This window comes from Neophocaena asiaeorientalis, unplaced genomic scaffold, assembly GCF_003031525.2.
Source record: "Neophocaena asiaeorientalis asiaeorientalis breed wild unplaced genomic scaffold, Neophocaena_asiaeorientalis_V1.1 scaffold149, whole genome shotgun sequence".
In the NCBI taxonomy this organism is placed as follows: domain Eukaryota; kingdom Metazoa; phylum Chordata; class Mammalia; order Artiodactyla; family Phocoenidae; genus Neophocaena; species Neophocaena asiaeorientalis.
The window spans coordinates 5624468-5642263 of record NW_020174442.1 but is presented as its reverse complement, the minus strand read 5'-3'; the positions used below and the strand labels follow the sequence as shown (position 1 = coordinate 5642263).

Sequence of the window (17796 nt, the reverse complement as noted above, 5' to 3'; positions counted from 1 at the left end):
TACCTCATAGTGTAATTGTAGGTGGGTTATTTTTGGTTACCGATTCTGAACATACTTACTGAGCATCAGATTTGTGTGAAACACTGTCTCAGGGGGAGATGAGTATGATCTAATCCTTGGCCGAGAGCAACTTCCAGTCCAAGGAGGAGACAGGAGACACCCAGGAAGCAAGCAGTTAGAACACCGGTGTGAGGAAGTTTCCAGTGAAGGCTCGTCGAGGGAGGGATCCCAGGTACTGAGTCCTGAAGAATGGCAGGGAGCAGATAGGGTGGCGGGGGCTCAGTAGGCAGAGAGAGCAGCTTGTACAGGCTTGAAGGCAATTCAGAAGTCCGTAGGCGGTTTCCCTGGTGGCGCAGTGGTTGAGAGTCAGCCTGCCGATGCAGGGGACACGGATTCGTGCCCCGGTCCGGAAGATCCCACATGCTGCGGAGCGGCTGGGCCCGTGAGCCGTGGCCGCTGAGCCCGTGCGTCCAGAGCCTGTGCTCCGCAACGGGAGAGGCCACAACAGTGAGAGGCCCGCGTACCGCAAAAAAAAAAAAAAAAAGTCCTTAGGTCTTTATAAGGGAGGTGTACTTCTAAAAAAAAAAAAAAAAAAAAAAAAAAAAGTCCTTAGGTCTTTATAAGGGAGGTGTACTTCCAGGACAGCAGGGATAAATCAAGTCTTGATTTTCTCTGCTCCAGGCTGACCAGTTCTTAATCCTCTCCTCAAGACAGTCTGTCCCAGTGTAGGTCTTGGTGTCCAGAAGAGGCACAGGCAGGAGACCTATGTTTTGTGTCCAGGTTGGAAGAAAAATGTTCAGGTTCTCAAACTGAGATATCTATCCAAATGACAGGACATAATATTTACCACCTAGGACAGACGGTGACCGTAGTTTTAATAGCACTGTAAAGGCCCAGTGTGCTTCAGGAAGAAAGTCCTTCACACCCTCTGAAAAAGTAATGGATGTGGAAACTTACATGACTCCTAATAAAACTTTAGAAGTAGGCAATAGAAGGGATATTGGCATGTTGAGTCCCTTCCAAATCCTCCAAATTTGTGACTCCCAAGCATTGTGATGAAACTAGTGATGGGCTTACAATTCCATTTATGGATTTGGTAATGTATTTTGTTTTGACTCTTACTGTGTGTCAGATGGACTTCTTTTTCCCCCCAGATGGGACTTCTGTGACTAGTCACTCTAATTCTGCATCAGTGCCAGTTGTTTTTCCATCACTCTAGAATATCAGTAACACTAGCAAATCTCCAAGCAGGTGATGTTGTATCACACCTAACACTTAGACTTGGCCAAAATCAAGTCCATGAGATGAACTGCCCACAAGTAAAAGCCATTATGTACTTAACAGCACCAAAATTTTCCATTACAAATACTGTTTTTACTTTTTCTTACTTAAAAAAAAAAAAAAGTGCCTTGAGGGGCTTTGAATTTCTAAGCCTTTGAGATCAAAGATTTCTTCAGCTGCCTGAATTATAGGAATTTTGAAAAACAAAAACAAATCCTTTTCCTGCTATAAAATCCTTGCCATATTTTTGTCTTTATGTAATTCAAAACAGCTGAACTAAAAAATGAGGTTAATGAGTTCTAAAAACTCATCGGAAATGGAGTAGTCAATAATTTTGCAAGTGTCATTCTAATTAATCTGACCCAAGAATAAATTTTACTAAATTCTTATCTGATATTCCAGAAAATTGCTAAATAGCACTTGGAATTAAACAACTTGTGGCTAAGGATACCAAAATGTTTAAATTGTTTATTAAAGTGATTCAAGACTGAATTATAATAATGTGGGCATGGCGGTGGTAGCAGCCAGTGTAATTTTCCTGTGATTCCACACACACCCTTGGCTACGTTTGTGTCCTTTTAGCAGCATGATTGGCTAAATAGTGAGCTGTTTATTTCAAAAGCCTTTGCAGAAAACATAGACCTCTTTATAAAGCAATAGTTTATATGTAGTTATCAGTTTGCTGATGTTTTTAGTATACAGCCCGGCCCTCAGGATAAACTGCTTTTAGCAGGGGGGTGACGTTAGCTCATAGATCATCTGGGATAACAGACACCCTGACGGTTTGCTACCTGTGCACTAGCGGTCTCAGAATTTCAGCACTTCCAAAATGAACCAATTTTTGCTTTATCACAAGAGAGATCTCATTATGTTCATACTCATGAAAAAGCTAGATGGCAAATATGGTAGAAACTACAAGTCCTTATGCATGGGGGCGTAGCAGTGGCTTACGTGCTTTCTGACATTTGAGACTTAAGGCACTTTATATGTATGAGGACATTTGTTTCCAATTTCCTCCTGTGTTACCTTTAAAAAAAAATTTCAATAAGTTTTTTCCCAAGTATTGTATTATAAAGAAATACACTCTAGAGAAAAATTCGAAGACAAAAAGTAAAGAAAATATAAACATGAGTTTTAAAAATCCCACCACTTGCATTTGTTTTTATGTCAATCTACATTTTGTTGATTTTGCTTTATGAGAATGTATTTACATAATTGAGATCGTGTTGCATACAGAATTTCTACTTTTTTCTTTATAACACGGTACTCTAAGTTTTGTAGCATCAGTCTTAATGAATGCATACTACTCCTTTATAACCATTTTGGGACATTCAAGTTGCTTCCAGTATTTTGCAATCATAAACAATTCTGCAGTGCACATCTTTATACGTACAACTTTTCCAATATTGCTGTATTAGACAAAGACTTTAGGCTGTAAGTCACAAGAAATCAATTCACCCTGGCTTAAAAAAAAGAGGAACTGTATTAGCTTCGGTAATTAAAAAGCTAGGGGTAGAGATTGGCTTCAGGCATGGCTAGACTTAGGGGCTCAGCAGTGTCTTCAGGAATCCATCTTCCATCTCCTGGACCAGCTTCCCTTTGTGCTGATTTCATTCTCACGCCTGCTCCTTTACCTCTTCCCATAAGAAACAGCAGCTCTGTCCTAGCATTTCCAGCAGAACTTCCACAGTTGAAGCTCACTAATATGACTGGGGTCAAACATGTAACTCTGAGCCTGTCACCGGGGCCAGGACAAGGGAATGTTCCAACTGGCCTATAGGACCCCCTGCTCCCTTTCCCACCTCTCCCATCTGACTCCTTCACTGCCCTCACTCCACACACCTGGACCCTTTGCTGTTTCTTATTTTTTTTATTTTTTTAATTTTTTTGCGGTACGCGAGCCTCTTACTGCCGTGGTATCTCCCATTGCGGAGCACAGGCTCCGGACACGCAGGCTCAGCGGCCATGGCTCACGGGCCCAGCCGCTCCGTGGCATGTGGGATCTTCCCGGACCGGGGCACGAACCCACGTCCCCTGCATCGGCAGGCAGACTCTCAACCACTGCGCCACTAGGGAAGCCCCCTTTGTTGTTTCTTGAACCCACCAGTCTGCCCTTCATCCGGGGCCACTACTCTTGTCCCCTCTGCCTTGCTCACACTTCCCCCAATGTCCCCATGGTTTGCTGCCCTCTCACTTCCGGCCCTACTCAGGGACTGCCCTGATCCCCTCTTCACTCTCTAGTCTCTCTCCCTGTTTCTCTTTGTGGACGTATGACTACCTGATGTTCTGTTATATATTCGCGTGGTGTATGTACGAATTATTTGTCTCCTTCCATGGGAACCACGAGGGCTGGCAGTTCCGTTTGCAGCTCTCTCCATCATCTAGTATTTATCAAGTGAGTTAATGAATGAGTTTGCCAGGCCAGGCATGTACCCATCTGTAGGGTCAGCCCACCCTAAGGATAAGAGGTGTCTGAAAGGATGGTGTGATTCCTCAAAGAAAACAGGTGGCCATCTCCGGACCAAGGGGGACTGGTTGCCAGACCGTCCACAGCATTGTCATGCTTTCAAGTTCAGATCATCGTCTACAGCAAAGTCCCAGGAGTGGGATTCCAAAGGATACGAATGTTTTGAGTTTCCTGGTATGTACTTCAACCCCCTATAAAACTCCTCCTCGTAGTAGACAAAATAGTCTTAAATGCAGATCATATCATGCCCCGCCCCCCACAACTTAAACCCGATAGCTCCCCACTGTACTGGGAATAAAAGAAGAGCTCTGCCCTGGCACCCCAGGCCCCAAATGCTCCATTATCAGCCTTACTCTCTGACCTCTCAGGCTGCAGCACACTGGCTTTCTCTTCTGCCCTGGAATCCACACATTCCACCTCAGGACCCTCGTGTTATCTCTCCCTTCTCTGCCTGGAAGGCCTGGATCACAGATCTGGCCTGACAGCCGCCTCTTCTCTCTTCTCAGAGCTCAGCTCAAATGTCCCCCCATGAGACCACCCAAACAGCGCCCCTCTCCCTCACCCGCACCTGGGCCTTTCCAGCAAACCTGGTGTGTTTTCTTTACAGTGTCAACACCCTTTTATTTGTTACCTCATTTATTCTGTCTTCATCACTAGAATGTAAGTTCCATGATGCCTTTTTCTCGCTGTCCACTGCTGTATTCCCCAAACTCAAAAACTGGTACCTGGCATATCAAAGGCCTTTAATGAAGTTTTTTGGAAAAAAAATAACAAAATGATCTTCAGGAGGATTGTAGCAATTAACACCCCTATCAGCAGTAAGAATGTTCATTTCACCTCATCTCTCACTGAAGCGGTTTTCTTAGAATACAGCTCAAGGGATGTAATTTTGGGGAGAAGCAATGGGGCCGTTTAACAACTACCACTCCCATTTGAACAGAGATCAGGCACATTCTGGTACAGCCAGGTATGTTACAACAAGGCCCCACCAATAAGATTTTACTTTCCCATCTAGTTTAAGTACAGCCCGAATCTTCATCCCCACTATGTAAGTGAAGAAAGACTCCTTTTTGTTGCAACTGGACTCAAGGGAAATTTCTAAACATGTTACACCGAGTAAAAATTAGTGAATAATCAGCTCAAGTATTTGGGATAGGGATGGGCATCATTTCTGTGCATTCCCATCCCAAATTATCCAGCTGTGCTAATATTTTGACTTATAGAACCTTCGCTAATCTTTCATTATTAACATTAAAATGCATATATTTTGTACATTACTTTTTGTTTTAAAGCACTTCAGGTTAAAAGAAAGTCTTGCAAAAATAACTGATCTACGTAAGAAGTATTTAATATAGAGAATACCAAAGCACCTTTCATCAGGTAAAAGTCCCTGCGACATATATCAGATAATACTAATCAAATCTCCCTTTACCTGAAAAGAATTTCTGTTTGAATACAAAGTAATAAACTTCTTGTTCCCATCTTTTTTCAGACAAATCTTCAGCATCACTGAATTTGGGGGTCACAATTAATCCAGGAAAGAAATGATTGTGTTCTTCAAAAGAAAATAGCCAATACAAAGTTTTCTAGTTTAAAAACAGCACCATTGGAGGAAAGGGATATGTCTTTTAAGTGCAAAGTCCCTAGACAAGTGATTTACCAAAATTCATGCTAACTAAACTTTGAGTGGTTGCTTTCTATAACCTTCCTGAGATCCGGGGTAGAAAACAGAATAAAGTTAAAAAACAAAGCAAAACAGTAACTTTTAAGAATCAACACACAGACACACACACACACACACACACCCCTGGCAGAGTGTGTTCTTCTTTGTTTTCTGCAAATTGTATCACCAGTCAGCGACCTCTACCACAAAGGGCGTTTTCACATCTATCTTGCCACTGTTGATGATGGAGCAGTTGGTGAGTGGACGGTCATGCCCATCAGTTGCCTGCAGTTCTATGGAGTGGACCACTGTCTGGTGAGAGAAAAGTAGACCCATGGATCACTTCTGACCAGCAACTGTGGTGATCAAGAGGTAAAATCAATGTGAAGTCTGAAAGCCCTAGTGGGAAATAAGTTGTTTTTGCTTTTTCTATTATTACGAAAACCATGCAAGATAACTATGGAAAATTTAGTCAGGAAATTTATATATAACAGAATAAAATGTACCCACTAGCTTGCTAATCAGAGAGCATATTTGTGTATTTCCTTTCTTCTTTTTATTAGCATTTTATATTCTAAAAAAAATTAGATATTTTTGCAAACATCTAGCGCTAATAAAAAGTATTTCTATTCACTTGTTACAACCCAACTTAAGAGTTAACATGGAGTTTGAGACAATTTCAGCTCCACTCTATAAGAGGTCTAGGCATAAGAAAATGAGCCAGAAAGCAGATTTAGTAGTGGAGCTAGTTCTGGGTTTGTCCATTTTAAAGCTGACCCCAGCCAGTAATCTACAGGTTGAGTCTGCTACTAATGTAACCCCAACCCCACAGTCGTGTAAAAGGCCCCTTTCTCTACTCCGGAAGGCTTCACAAGCTCATGGACTAATTTATATCACATACTGGGCCAGGACTAGGCAAGTGGACTTCTGATGAGTTTCCCAAACAGCGCTGAGACAAAAATAGCAACAAAGTCTCTGAGCGCTTTGGACATGGTGTCAGCTAATCCAGTCTCTGTCTGACTTAGGTTAATTTAAGATAAACGACCAGCATTCTTCTAATAATATCAATAACATATATTTCTAAATAGATTGTGTGTGGGGATTCATATGTGCACACGTGTGCCTAAAGCAGCAGCTACACATCCGAATTACCTGTGGCACTTTAAAAACTGCTTATTTAATGGTTAAAATGGGAATTTCTATGTTGTGTACATTTTACCACAATTTTTTAACACGTTTATTCGCGGGCCCACCTCTGGAGGCTCAGGGGTTTTAAAAATAAACCACATGGGGCTCAGGGCTTTTAAAAATATTTTATTTTGAATTGTGGTAAGAAACACATAACATAAAATTTGCCGTCTTATCCATTTCTAAGTGTACAGTTCATTAGTTTAAGCATATTCCCACTATTGTGCAACTAAACTCCAGAACTTTTTCATCTTATAAAACTGAAGATCTATAGAGATACCCGCTGGAACTAGCTCCCGGTTTCCTCATCCCCCCAGCCCCTGGCAACCGCCATCCTGCTTTATGTTCCCATGTATTTGACTACTTTAGATACCTCATTTGAATGGAATCATACAGCCTTTTTGTGACTGGCTTGTTTTCTTTAACATTCCAAAGGTTTATTCATGTTGTAGCATGTGACAGGATCTCCTTCCTTTTTAAGGCTGAATAATACTTCATTGTATGTACATATGGGATTTTATCTGGTTACTTTAAAAAGAGTTTCCACTTATTTCAAGTGTGAGATGAATTAAGTACTCAACTTCTCCCTGTCAAGTCCCCAGTTTCTGCCCCAATGCTCCTAACAATTAAAAATACCACACCATATATAATTTATTCACCTTTGAAGAGGCCAGTTAGCGTATAATTATGGCTCTCTAACAAGCACATTTGGAGATTAAATCACTAAGAGTACTCTCATTATAAATCTTTGAATGAGAAAAAATAATACATCAAGTTACCATTCCATCAATGACTTTTCCAAATACCACATGTTTGCCATCCAACCAGGTGGGCTTGGTCAAGGTGATAAAGAACTGAGAGCCATTGGTGTCAGGCCCAGCATTGGCCATGCTGACCCACCCAATGCCATAATGCTTCAGTTTGAAGTTCTCATCTGGAAATGTCTCGCCATAAATGCTTATACCTGAGTGAGACAAAACAAAAAGGGGAGAGACAACAGATGTTCTATGAAAGTAAATTCTTCAAAGGGGAATATAAGGTTTGAGTAGATTGGTTAATAGAATCCTGTAGGAGGTGGGGATGGGGAAAAGATGGTCAAATGTAAGGAGAAATAAAGCAGAGGATAAAATTAACGGGGACTTCCCTGGAGGTCCGGTAGTTAAGATCCCATGCTTCCACTGCAGGGGGCATGGGTTAGATCCCTGGCTGGGGAACTAGGATCCTGCATGCCGCACAGCACGGCCAAAAAAATTTTTTTTAAAAATTAGCTCCTTAAGGAAACCGGGCATCAGGGACCAAAACAAATAAACAAAAGCCTTAAGTATGACACAAGATGGGAGGATGCCCTCTGGCCTCAAACCAAGACCCAAACCCTGAACAAGCAAGTCAGTGATTTCACTCTGAAATGAGAAGGAACTGAAGGACAGGATGACATTGTGAAGCCCAATGGAAAGGTGGATAAGCCAACCTAGTGGCTCCACCTCTGTCCTGAGGTTCAGGTCACTTGCCCTGGATCACTCCTACCTCTGCAGCCAACCAGAGTACAATACGCACTTAATATACACCCCGAGTTAATTCTCACAACAATCCTACAGAATAGGTTTTCTCATTCCCATTTTGAATGGGAAACAGAGGTTATCAAACTTGAAAACAGCAGAGTAGAACTTGAACTTCTGGCTCTAACTCTGGTTCCCTAAGCACGAAGAGCCTCAGCACTGAGAACAACAGCGCAAGCCTGGAAGTCATTAGGCTTGATGACTTCAGGGCTCATCAGGATACAGAGGGTCACAGCAAGTGGCAGCACCCAGGGAGCCAACCTTGAACGGAAGAACCAAAGGCAGGCATGGGGGCTGGAGATCAAGCACAGCAGCAGGGAGAGCAGAACACATTTTTCCTATAAAACAACAATACAGATCATGAAAAGTATCTGCTCTATCCTCTAACACCCTGAGTGATCGTCACACCCACCTCCTCCACTGCAGGGCTCCTTATCCACTGGTGGCCAGCCTTAAAGTCCTGGCTCAGTTAGCTCCTGTGTTATCTCCTTTCTTACTATGCAGTACTTGTGAAGGACCGGGCAAAAATTCTACTTCCTTAAGACTTGGGTCTCACATAGGCGTTTTTCTTCATTTATATACAACCAAAACGTCTTCATAGCTAATGTAGTTAACTTTTAAAACACAATATCTACAAAGTGTTGCAGTAGAGGAATTAGTAAGGACATTCTGTGAATCCTAATTATTTTCCTTCTTAAGGTTTACATCTTGCAATATATGGCTTTTGAATGAATAACTAGATATTTTAACAACTTCACTCCTTTGTAATTGTCTTATTTTATACTTATCTGAGTAATTAATACAATATTTAATAATTTAAGGAGGGGCTTCCCTGGTGGCGCAGTGGTTGGGAGTCTGCCTGCTGATGCAGGGGACACGGGTTCGTGCCCCGGTCTGGGAAGATCCCACATGCCGCAGAGCGGCTGGGCCCATGAGCCCGCGTACCGCAAAAAAAAAAAAATAATAATAATTTAAGGAAACCTGACTTTTTTTTTTTTGTAGACTAGATCAAATATAATTCATCTTACCCAGAAAAAAAAAAAATCCTGGCTCAGTTAGAAGGACCAGAAGCGGATACCAAAGGCAAGCCATTTATAGCTGGTTGGTGAGTGACATATGAGGTGGGCTGGTAGCAAAGTTTTGCTTACAGAGAGGTCTAGGCTAAATTTAAATGATCCAAAAGGTCCTATCTACAAAACTCATGTGAGCCCATATACACACACAGAGCAGGGATAGCAGAGAGAGAGAGGGACACAGAAAAGAGGACACAGTAGAGCTCCATCACCATTCTTGCTGGGCCCCAGGCAGGGCGGTGGGGTGCCAGTCCTGAGGGGACCCGTACTGGAGCTGCAGGCTTTTCCACTGAGACCCAGCTCTGCAGCAGCTGGGGTTGCTACCCTGAGCATCCTCACCAACCTCATGAAACCAAGTAACCTGAACATGTTCCTGTGCTCCATTCTACATTCCCATACCCAGCAGCATTTCTGCAGGGGCTAAAAGTAACCCTCCTGAAGTGTCTGGCAAATCCAAACATTTAATGGCAGCCATTTTGTTATTTTTAAAATTGCAATAAACATAAAATTAACAATAGTGCTTGAAAATGGCTTGTTTCTTGAAAAAGTTAGCAATTTAATATCCACCAAAACCAGTATTTGCTGAATTAAAAATCTTAAACCTGAAGTAAATTTAAATTCTGTGTGGTTATATACTGTGTGTGTGTTCAGGAATTCGCTACATTTCTGAGGAAAAATAGTCCAGGGAGCTGGGTAGCTGGAATCCTCAATGAGAAACAATAAGCTCAGAGATACTTAAACTCTATAAATTGAATTATTTGTACTTTATAGAATTCTAACTTTGTTGATAAAAATTAACATATACTGTAATTTTGACAAGTTGTCTATTACTTAATTTTTTTATTATTGAAAAAGCTGACAATTAAAATGAAAGAATTTTGAAAGAAGGAGGTACATTCACCTATAATCCTGCCACCTAAATACCAGCCTCATCATTCTGGCATGATGTCCACAGACCCCCTCCACCAACGTGCACATCTGCAGCTGGCTGCCACCCCAGGGTACAGTTTTTCAGTCTACCTTTCCTTGCTATGACAGACATCCTTCTGTATTGCTACATACCAGAAGTCTAGGATTTTAAGCACTGCAAGACAGCCTACTAAATGACTATATCTCCACTATGGAAAGATAATGAACACCAAAGCAATACTGTTACAAATCAGGAGGCTTCACTTATTCACACCTACCAAGATTTTGTTAGATAAGGCCGCCCACCCCAACTCAATCCTTCTTGAAAAATTAGTCTGGTTGTCTTTATGACTTTGTTCCTTAAATCTGGGAATTCAATATGCTGGGTTAATACATCATCTTAATCTTAGGTTTCACCTGGGTAAGCAGGAAAGGAAAAATGTTAGAGACAACATTACCGCCAGTGCCATCTCCACTGGTGAAGTCTCCTCCTTGAATCATGAAATCTTTGATGACGCGATGAAATTTGCTTCCTCTATATCCATATCCTTTCTAAAGAGATTATGTCAATTGAATACACAAGTAGATATAACCCATACTGTAAGATAAACCCCAGTGTTTATCTGGAAATGACAAAATGAGAAAATTACGCAAAATATCTACAGAACTAGATTAGGTGCCTGCAATAATTTACTGATAGAAATTTATCATTAGCTGACTGAAAAGTAAACACATAAACTATAGAGGTAAAGTATTAACCTGCACAAGTAAAAAGAGAGAAGTCTGCATTTTCACTTGATGACTGTTTCCTGTCAGTTTCTAGAACCCTGAGGAAACTGAGGGCTTGAAGAATAGCGATTTTCTAGGAAAATAAAGTAAAATATTGTTAGATGTCTCAAGTTCATCTCATCTACTAATTTAATACTTATTTTCCCAGAATACATCTTTACGTTTGGCTTAAAAGAAGGAAGATCTACTTCTGCTCAGTTAAAGGGAATAAAACTGAGACATACCTCTCCTGTTGCCAGAGCGATAAAATTTTCCACAGTCTTGGGCACAACTTTTCCAAAGAGACCAATCACAATTCTGCCAACATCTTTATCTCCAATCCTCACATCAAAGAAGACCTGCGTGTGGTTGAAAGGCAGAGCAGAAGGTTATAATGTGAAAAAGCCACAATACAAGGTAAGGGAACATGATAATCTGAGAACTGATCCATGTGCAAGGGCCCTGCCCACCAGTATTTTATAAAGGAGCACGAAGGAGCTATTTTATGAAGGAGCATGTTATAAATTAAAGGAGCTCTGAAACCATCTTGTGGGTACATTTCACTCACAAATATTCATTCACCAAACAGTTACGGAGCACCACCTCTAGGCCAGGCACTGTACTAGAAACTGGGTTTAAAGTTGGACTCAATACTGTCAGAGTCAGCCAGTAATGTCTTCAAGAATTCCTCTCCCCTCCACAACCCAGACCAGCACTGCTCTGGCCTCCTGTTTCCTAGCTCTGCGGACACAGGTTAGAGTGGAGACTGTTGGTCTCCTGAGAGGTAATACTCTCCAGTCTTGGCAGGAGGAAAAAAAATGGTGAGGAGAGAAACAGTCTAGCCATCCAGATTTATTTTTTCATAACTTCGAGCAGTGCTAAATTCCCAATGAGTTCTCAGTAGACATCTGCTGTCAAGGGGACCGTGAAAGATTATCACAACACACAACGCTCCTCCAGAAGGCCTGCCACGCAGGTCCAGGCACACTAAGGCACCAGGGCCACAGCTGCACCCAAAATGCAACAAACATTACACTCAGGTCCTGACAGAACCATTTACCCTGTAAACTCAGACACCAAATTCAGTCATCATGTCCCCGAAGTCGCACATGTACAATGTGTCCTTACTCTGTCACAACAGTTTAGAACAGAAAAGAGCAAGCACACATCCAGAAATGAGTCACTTTTTTTTTGCAGATAAACTTTAAAAGCTCTCTTGGACTTTAACTGTTTCATCTGAAATGAAATTACATACATCTTGCTTCACAAATCACTGTGTTGAGATGGTTCTGAGATAGAATGCTTGAAAAGGCCATGGAGTCAAAGGGCATTCTGTTAGCGAGTTTAGATTATACGAACCAATGTACTGTTTGAATGGGTAAAAAAGACATTCAAGAGATGGCTTTAAAAGATATAAGAAGGGTTGTCAAAGAGAAAAGATGTCGTACAGTTTAGAAAAATCACGAAGTAAAGACTGTCAAGCTTTAGTTCAAGACAGAGCTTCTGTCAATACGTCAGGACGTCTGTCACAGGATGATGTGGTATTTTGTAATTTTACATGGCCAAAGCAGCGAAGACTGTATTATTATTTATATGGTAAAACTTCATAGAACGCACAGAAGACGGTGCCCTTGAGAATGGGCAGTGCAGTGGAGTAGGACAATTCAGGAAGCTGCGTTAACACCTACGGGAGCCCAGCATGCAGAGCTGGGATCAAAGAGAAGCAGGTTCTCCAAAGGGATTTCTGAACCAAGGAGTAAATTCAATGACAGGCAATAATGAAGCAGCACCGGGACAAGAATTGGGTATGTAATCGTAAAGAAGCACCCTATAAGACACTAGAAGAGCCTATCAGAGTTTTAAAATAAAGAAGAGGAAATAAAGCCTGTGAACACTTCAACAGCAAAGAGAATCAGATATGGGAGGGCAGCATAAGAAGATGAAGCAAAAGTGTCTGTCACCCAGCATAACTCTTCAGTAAAAATCTTATTTTCTTACACGCAGCCTAGCACACATATTAATATGATTTTTTTCCAAACCACAGCATCCTTCAACTTCATGCGTGATGGCAAGAAAATATAGCAGAGTTTCCCTAACTCTAATGGAAATGATGAAATCAAATCTTATTGCCAACAAGTACTTGTCAAAGATCCATGCAGAAGGCAGCGTGAGGGTACAAGCTACTGGAGGGAGTCCCTGTCCTAAGGGAGCTTATGTAAACAGGCCAAATAAACGAACAACCATAGCACAAGGCCCCAGGTTACAAATGCCCCAAGAACACTGTACACCCCCTGTTCTGGAGGAATGTTAAGGCTGAAGGAAGGCATCCTGGCAAAGGTGTGATGGGAGGCAGGCCTGGAAGGAGGGGAGCAGCCTCCAGGGACAAGGATGGGCAGTTCTTTCTGGGACCAAAGCACTGAGTCAGGAAAAGTGATCCATGTGCAGAGAAGCAACACAGCCCTTCTGACCGCAACCGGCTGGGAAGGGAGACTCTCACCAGTTCCAGAGGCAAAGGAAGGATGCCAGCTGAGAGATCCAGCTTTTGTTAGGCAACACTAGGAGCATGAAAGACAAAATTTCAATTTGAGGCTGCGTTCACTTGGACTGCGATTTATGATGAATATGGCTCTGTCTAGGCAGGGAACCCTTAAGGGGTAGAAACGGTGTTTTTAGATTCCCAGTGCTCTGCAGTGTCAGCTCACGCAGGTACTCAAAAAATCCTAAATAGTTCAATGCCAGTTGATACTAAATGAGGACCAGGGCGCACACACACCTAGACAGAGGGTGAAGGTGGGCCCAGGGTGGCTGCCAGGCAAACCCTCTCACCCCGATATCGTCTGTGACTTGGCTGCGTGTCCTTGGGAACAGGCCCCGTGCTAGACAAGGGGTGGGGCTGCAAAGTCCCTACCCTCCTGGAGCTTAGCGTCCCACAGAAGAGAAAGCACGTAGATACTCGCTATAATATAATGGGAAGTCAGGTTTCACGAGAAGATATGTACAGATAAAATGTCACGGTTAGAGGTGATGATTATCTGTGGAGATCAGGGCAGGCTTCCTGGAAAAGGTGGCACTTGAATTCCATGTTGCACTTCAGCAGCTGGCCCCTCAGTCACTCCTTTTTTCCCTTGAGGCTGCCCTTGAAAGTCATTTGAAAATTACGGGGGGACTTCCCTGGTGGTGCAGTGGTTAAGAATCCTCCTGCCAACACAGGGGACACGGGTTCGAGCCCTGGTCCGGGAAGATCCCACATGCCGCAGAGCAACTAAGTCCGTGCGTCACTGAGCCTGTGCTCTAGAGCCCGCGAGCCACGACTACTGAGCCCATGTGCCACAACTATGGAAGCCCACGTGCCTAGAGTCTGTGCTCCACAACAAGAGAAGCCACTGCAATGAGAAGCCCACACACTGTAACGAAGAGTAGCCCCTGCTCGCTGCAACTAGAGAAAGCCCACGCGCAGCGACGAAGACCCAACACAGCCAAAAATTAATAAGTAAATAAATTTATTTTTTTTTTTAATTACAAGGCACTGGAGGTGGGGAGAGACAGGGGAAGAGGCAAGAGGCACTCACATAGCCTGGCCCAAACCCTGTAGGGTTAATCCTGCTTCCATTTCCAAAGTAACTGGGGAAGACACCAAGGACACGAGCTGTGAGGTCCAGGAAACTGTTCTGAAACCAGCTCCAGCACTAACTGGCCATGGGAACTTGGGCAGCTCTGAGCTCCTGTTCGTCATCTGTACCCAGATGATGATTCCTCTCAGGGCTGCACTGCCACAGGAGGATTAATAACATAACACAAATAACACTAACAGTTGACCTCTTTAATCAGGAACTTCAATCAGGGCTAAGCATTTTACATGCTTTATCACATCTAATATGCAAAACCCTGCAGGTAGGTATTATTTCTCTTTCCACTTACAGAGGAAATAGAAATGGAACAGAGGAGGAGCCTCAGACATTAGGTAACTTGTTGTTACCCCAGCTGAAGCCTCTTGGCCACTCCAAGAGCTGCGGGAAGTGCCAGCAAACTGTGACATGAGTGCAGCTGGAAAGGTGGCAGCAGTATTTTCTACAGTCTTGGTGTCTGACCCTGCACAGAGCCCATGGCATCTGCTGGAAAGTACAGGGCTGCAAACACTAATTCGGTGGATTTTGAGACCAGTGAGCTGGAGCCCAAACCTGAGGCTCCACGGATGGGCAGGAGGCTGAGGTGTCCAGCTGGCAGCAGGATTCATGGACAAGGTGAGTGCCATTAAAGGGCCCTGGGGGGAATAGCACTTCACACCTCTCATTTACAGATTCCTGTTTTTAAACAAAATCAGAGGAAAAGGTAAAGACTGCTGGGGAAAACAATAAACTAGAATGATGGCCAATTAATCTACTTTTCCACACTCAGAGAAATCATTTTTTAATGTTTCCACTTTCCAATAGATTAGTTGTTTTAAAATGTCCACTGAAAAAGTAATTCAACAGAGTTGAAACTGTGGAAGGACATGCCTACACAGTTTTTAGAACGTAATGACAAATGGGGTGGGAAAAAAGGAGATAGATTGAGTGACTGTTCCAAAAGTAGAGTCCTGAAAACTCCCTCAGTGACAGCACCCTGGACTTGGGGCTAAGATGCCCCAACTCTTCCCCTCTTGCAGCCACCAGCTTCCTCCCCTCTCCTCGAGGTTCCCAACCACAGCTCCACACTCCCAGAGACTGTGATTACTGATTACTTGCTCTGGGGTAGTCTCTGCACACTGGTAGGTCTAAAAGCTTCCCAGGTAAGCCTGTTCCCAAATACTATAGGTGACGTTCTCACAGTAACAAATTATTCGTTGCATATCTGAAATTCACATCTCACTGGGCATCCTGTATTTCATCTGACAGTCCTACTCCCTTTCTCCCACCCTTATCTAAACAGTCAGCAAGTCCTGTTAGTTACACTTCAAAAGTCGATTTCTAGTCCCTCCCTGGCTCCCCATTTCCACCATTACCCCCCCTAATCCAAGCCACCACCATCCAGATTCTGACCTGGAGCCCTGAAGACCTCCCAGTTCACTCTCCACTGAATAACCACAGTAATTGTTTAAAAGCATATATGAGATCATGTCAATCCCGTGCTTAAAACCATTCAGCAGCTATAACTGCACTTAGAATAAAACCTCAAATTATGAGAATAATTGCCTTAAAACCCATACTCCGAACTGTGGCCCGGAAGGCACTACCTGATCTTGCTGCTGCTCACCCAGAACCTCATCTCAAGCCACTCCCCCTCTCATCCCTGGGCTGAAGCCACACCATCCCTTCTCCATCGTCTGAACATACTTTTCTGTCTGGAGGCCTTGCATATGCAGTTCCCTTTGCCTCCAAAGTCTTTGCCAGGCTTTTTTTTTTTTTTTCTTACCCTTCAGGTATTTTTAAATGTCACCCACTCTATTTCCGGGTTTATTTCCTTCATCATTTCAACTTCATGAATTTTATGTTTAAGGCTTATCCCATGAGACCCAAATAGTATCTGCAGATTGGAAGAAACCCCCCCCCACTTCCCCCCCTTCAGCTATGTGGCTTTGTATAAGCAGTTTCCCGAAGCTAGATAAGCCCCAAAGATCAAGGGGCTGGGAGGAGAATCAGTGCTCAAAGCCAGCAAGCTCAGTTTATCACCGCACATACTTCGCAGCACGGCCTTTCTGTTCACTCTTAGGCTACGTCAGATGTTGGGCTGAACCTCCCCCGCCCCTTGTCCTCCCCCCTCCTCGGGTGGGGTGTGTGGTAGAGGATTTAAGCATCCAACAGTATCATTTCTACTGGCAGACACCGGACCGATTGTTAAGACCACCTGCAGCTGCCCCTCCTTCCAGATTCCAAGACACCCCTGCCACTGGGTTTTCTAGAAGTGGTCATCAAGGGCCCCAAATCATCCCCTCCCTCCCTCCCTCTATCTCTCCCTGCACCCTCCCATTACATTATCCTCTAACCTTGGCTAAATATGGTGGGGAAAGCCCTGAAGCTGTAAAGACCCAGTCTATGGCAGATGTCCCCCCACCCCACCCCCCAATCGAGAGCAAAAGGCTGGCCTCAGTTATAATGGAGCCGCCTGTGCCTTGCTAGCACCGTCCCCAAGCCCTGGGGTCCACCCACCAGCCGCCAGAGTCTGAAAAGCGCACCTCTCCCTCCCCGGGGAGGACGGTCGCTCCTAAATACAGGAAAAGGAGGATAGCCCTTGGTTTCAGCAAGGCCACGTAATGCCTGCCCCGACCCCACCGCGACAGGGGCTGGACCTGGGATCTGCCAGGTCAGGTGACACCCGCGGCGGGCGGCTCAGCTGCAACCCCTCCGCTCGCAACGCGTCTCCTCCGCCAGTCCCCGTCCCTCCCGCATTCTTCCTGCTTCTATTCCCCAGTCCCTGCCAAGGCGAAGGAAGTACTCGGCGGTCTCCTTCCTGAAGAAAGGGCCCGCCGGTTCCGGAAGCTTCTCCCAACTCCCAGGCAAAGTTCAGACAGCCGGCGGCGGGGGCCCAGCGCCCCCAAAGTCTCCCGGGAGAGCGCGGGCCCCCGCGCGCGGGCAGCCTCCTGCCACCTAGCCCCCCGGCCGCCTCCCGTCCTCTGCGCCCGGGAAGCCCCCTCCTCGCCGCCCCTGACCCTGAGGTTCCAGTCCCCAAAGCTCTCCATCCCCTCGGCCAGCACGAGGGGAAACTGCTGCCCGCCGCCCAGTCACCTTGGCCGTCACCGAGGGGCCTCGCTTGCGGACGCCTGACGCTCCCGCAGGAGGTACGAGAGCGCTGAGCCCCACGCAAAGCACCAGAGGTAGCAGCAGCCGGGGACCCGGGCCCATCGTGAGGGTGGCAGCGGGGGCAGCGCCTCGGGTGCAACCGCAGGCTCGGGTACCGCTGGTGGGACTCTCGGCC

General features: G+C 44.5%; 1 protein-coding gene across 1 annotated transcript; it reads right to left on the bottom strand.

The window, feature by feature from the left end:
• Window positions 1-4474: 4474 nt before the first annotated feature.
• PPIC (peptidylprolyl isomerase C) lies at window positions 4475-17788 on the bottom strand. The gene is made up of 5 exons (XM_024757182.1): window positions 17607-17788; window positions 11151-11264; window positions 10596-10689; window positions 7379-7563; window positions 4475-5723 (listed from the first exon to the last, which is right to left on the bottom strand). The coding sequence occupies exons 1-5, from the start codon at window positions 17721-17723 to the stop codon at window positions 5595-5597; spliced, it is 639 nt and encodes a 212-aa protein (XP_024612950.1). The 5' UTR covers window positions 17724-17788; the 3' UTR covers window positions 4475-5594.
• Window positions 17789-17796: the final 8 nt, after the last annotated feature.

Excerpts from the sequence above, each read along its gene's own strand:
- PPIC (XM_024757182.1), bottom strand. The coding sequence starts at position 17,723 with ATGGGCCCGGGTCCCCGGCTGCTGCTACCTCTGGTGCTTTGCGTGGGG. Across the intron at positions 10,690-11,150 it reads TCGCTCTGGCAACAGGAGAG|AAAGGATATGGATATAGAGG; the intron begins GTATGTCTCAGT and ends TAATCTCTTTAG. Across the intron at positions 7,564-10,595 it reads CAGTGGAGATGGCACTGGCG|GTATAAGCATTTATGGCGAG; the intron begins GTAATGTTGTCT and ends TGTCTCACTCAG.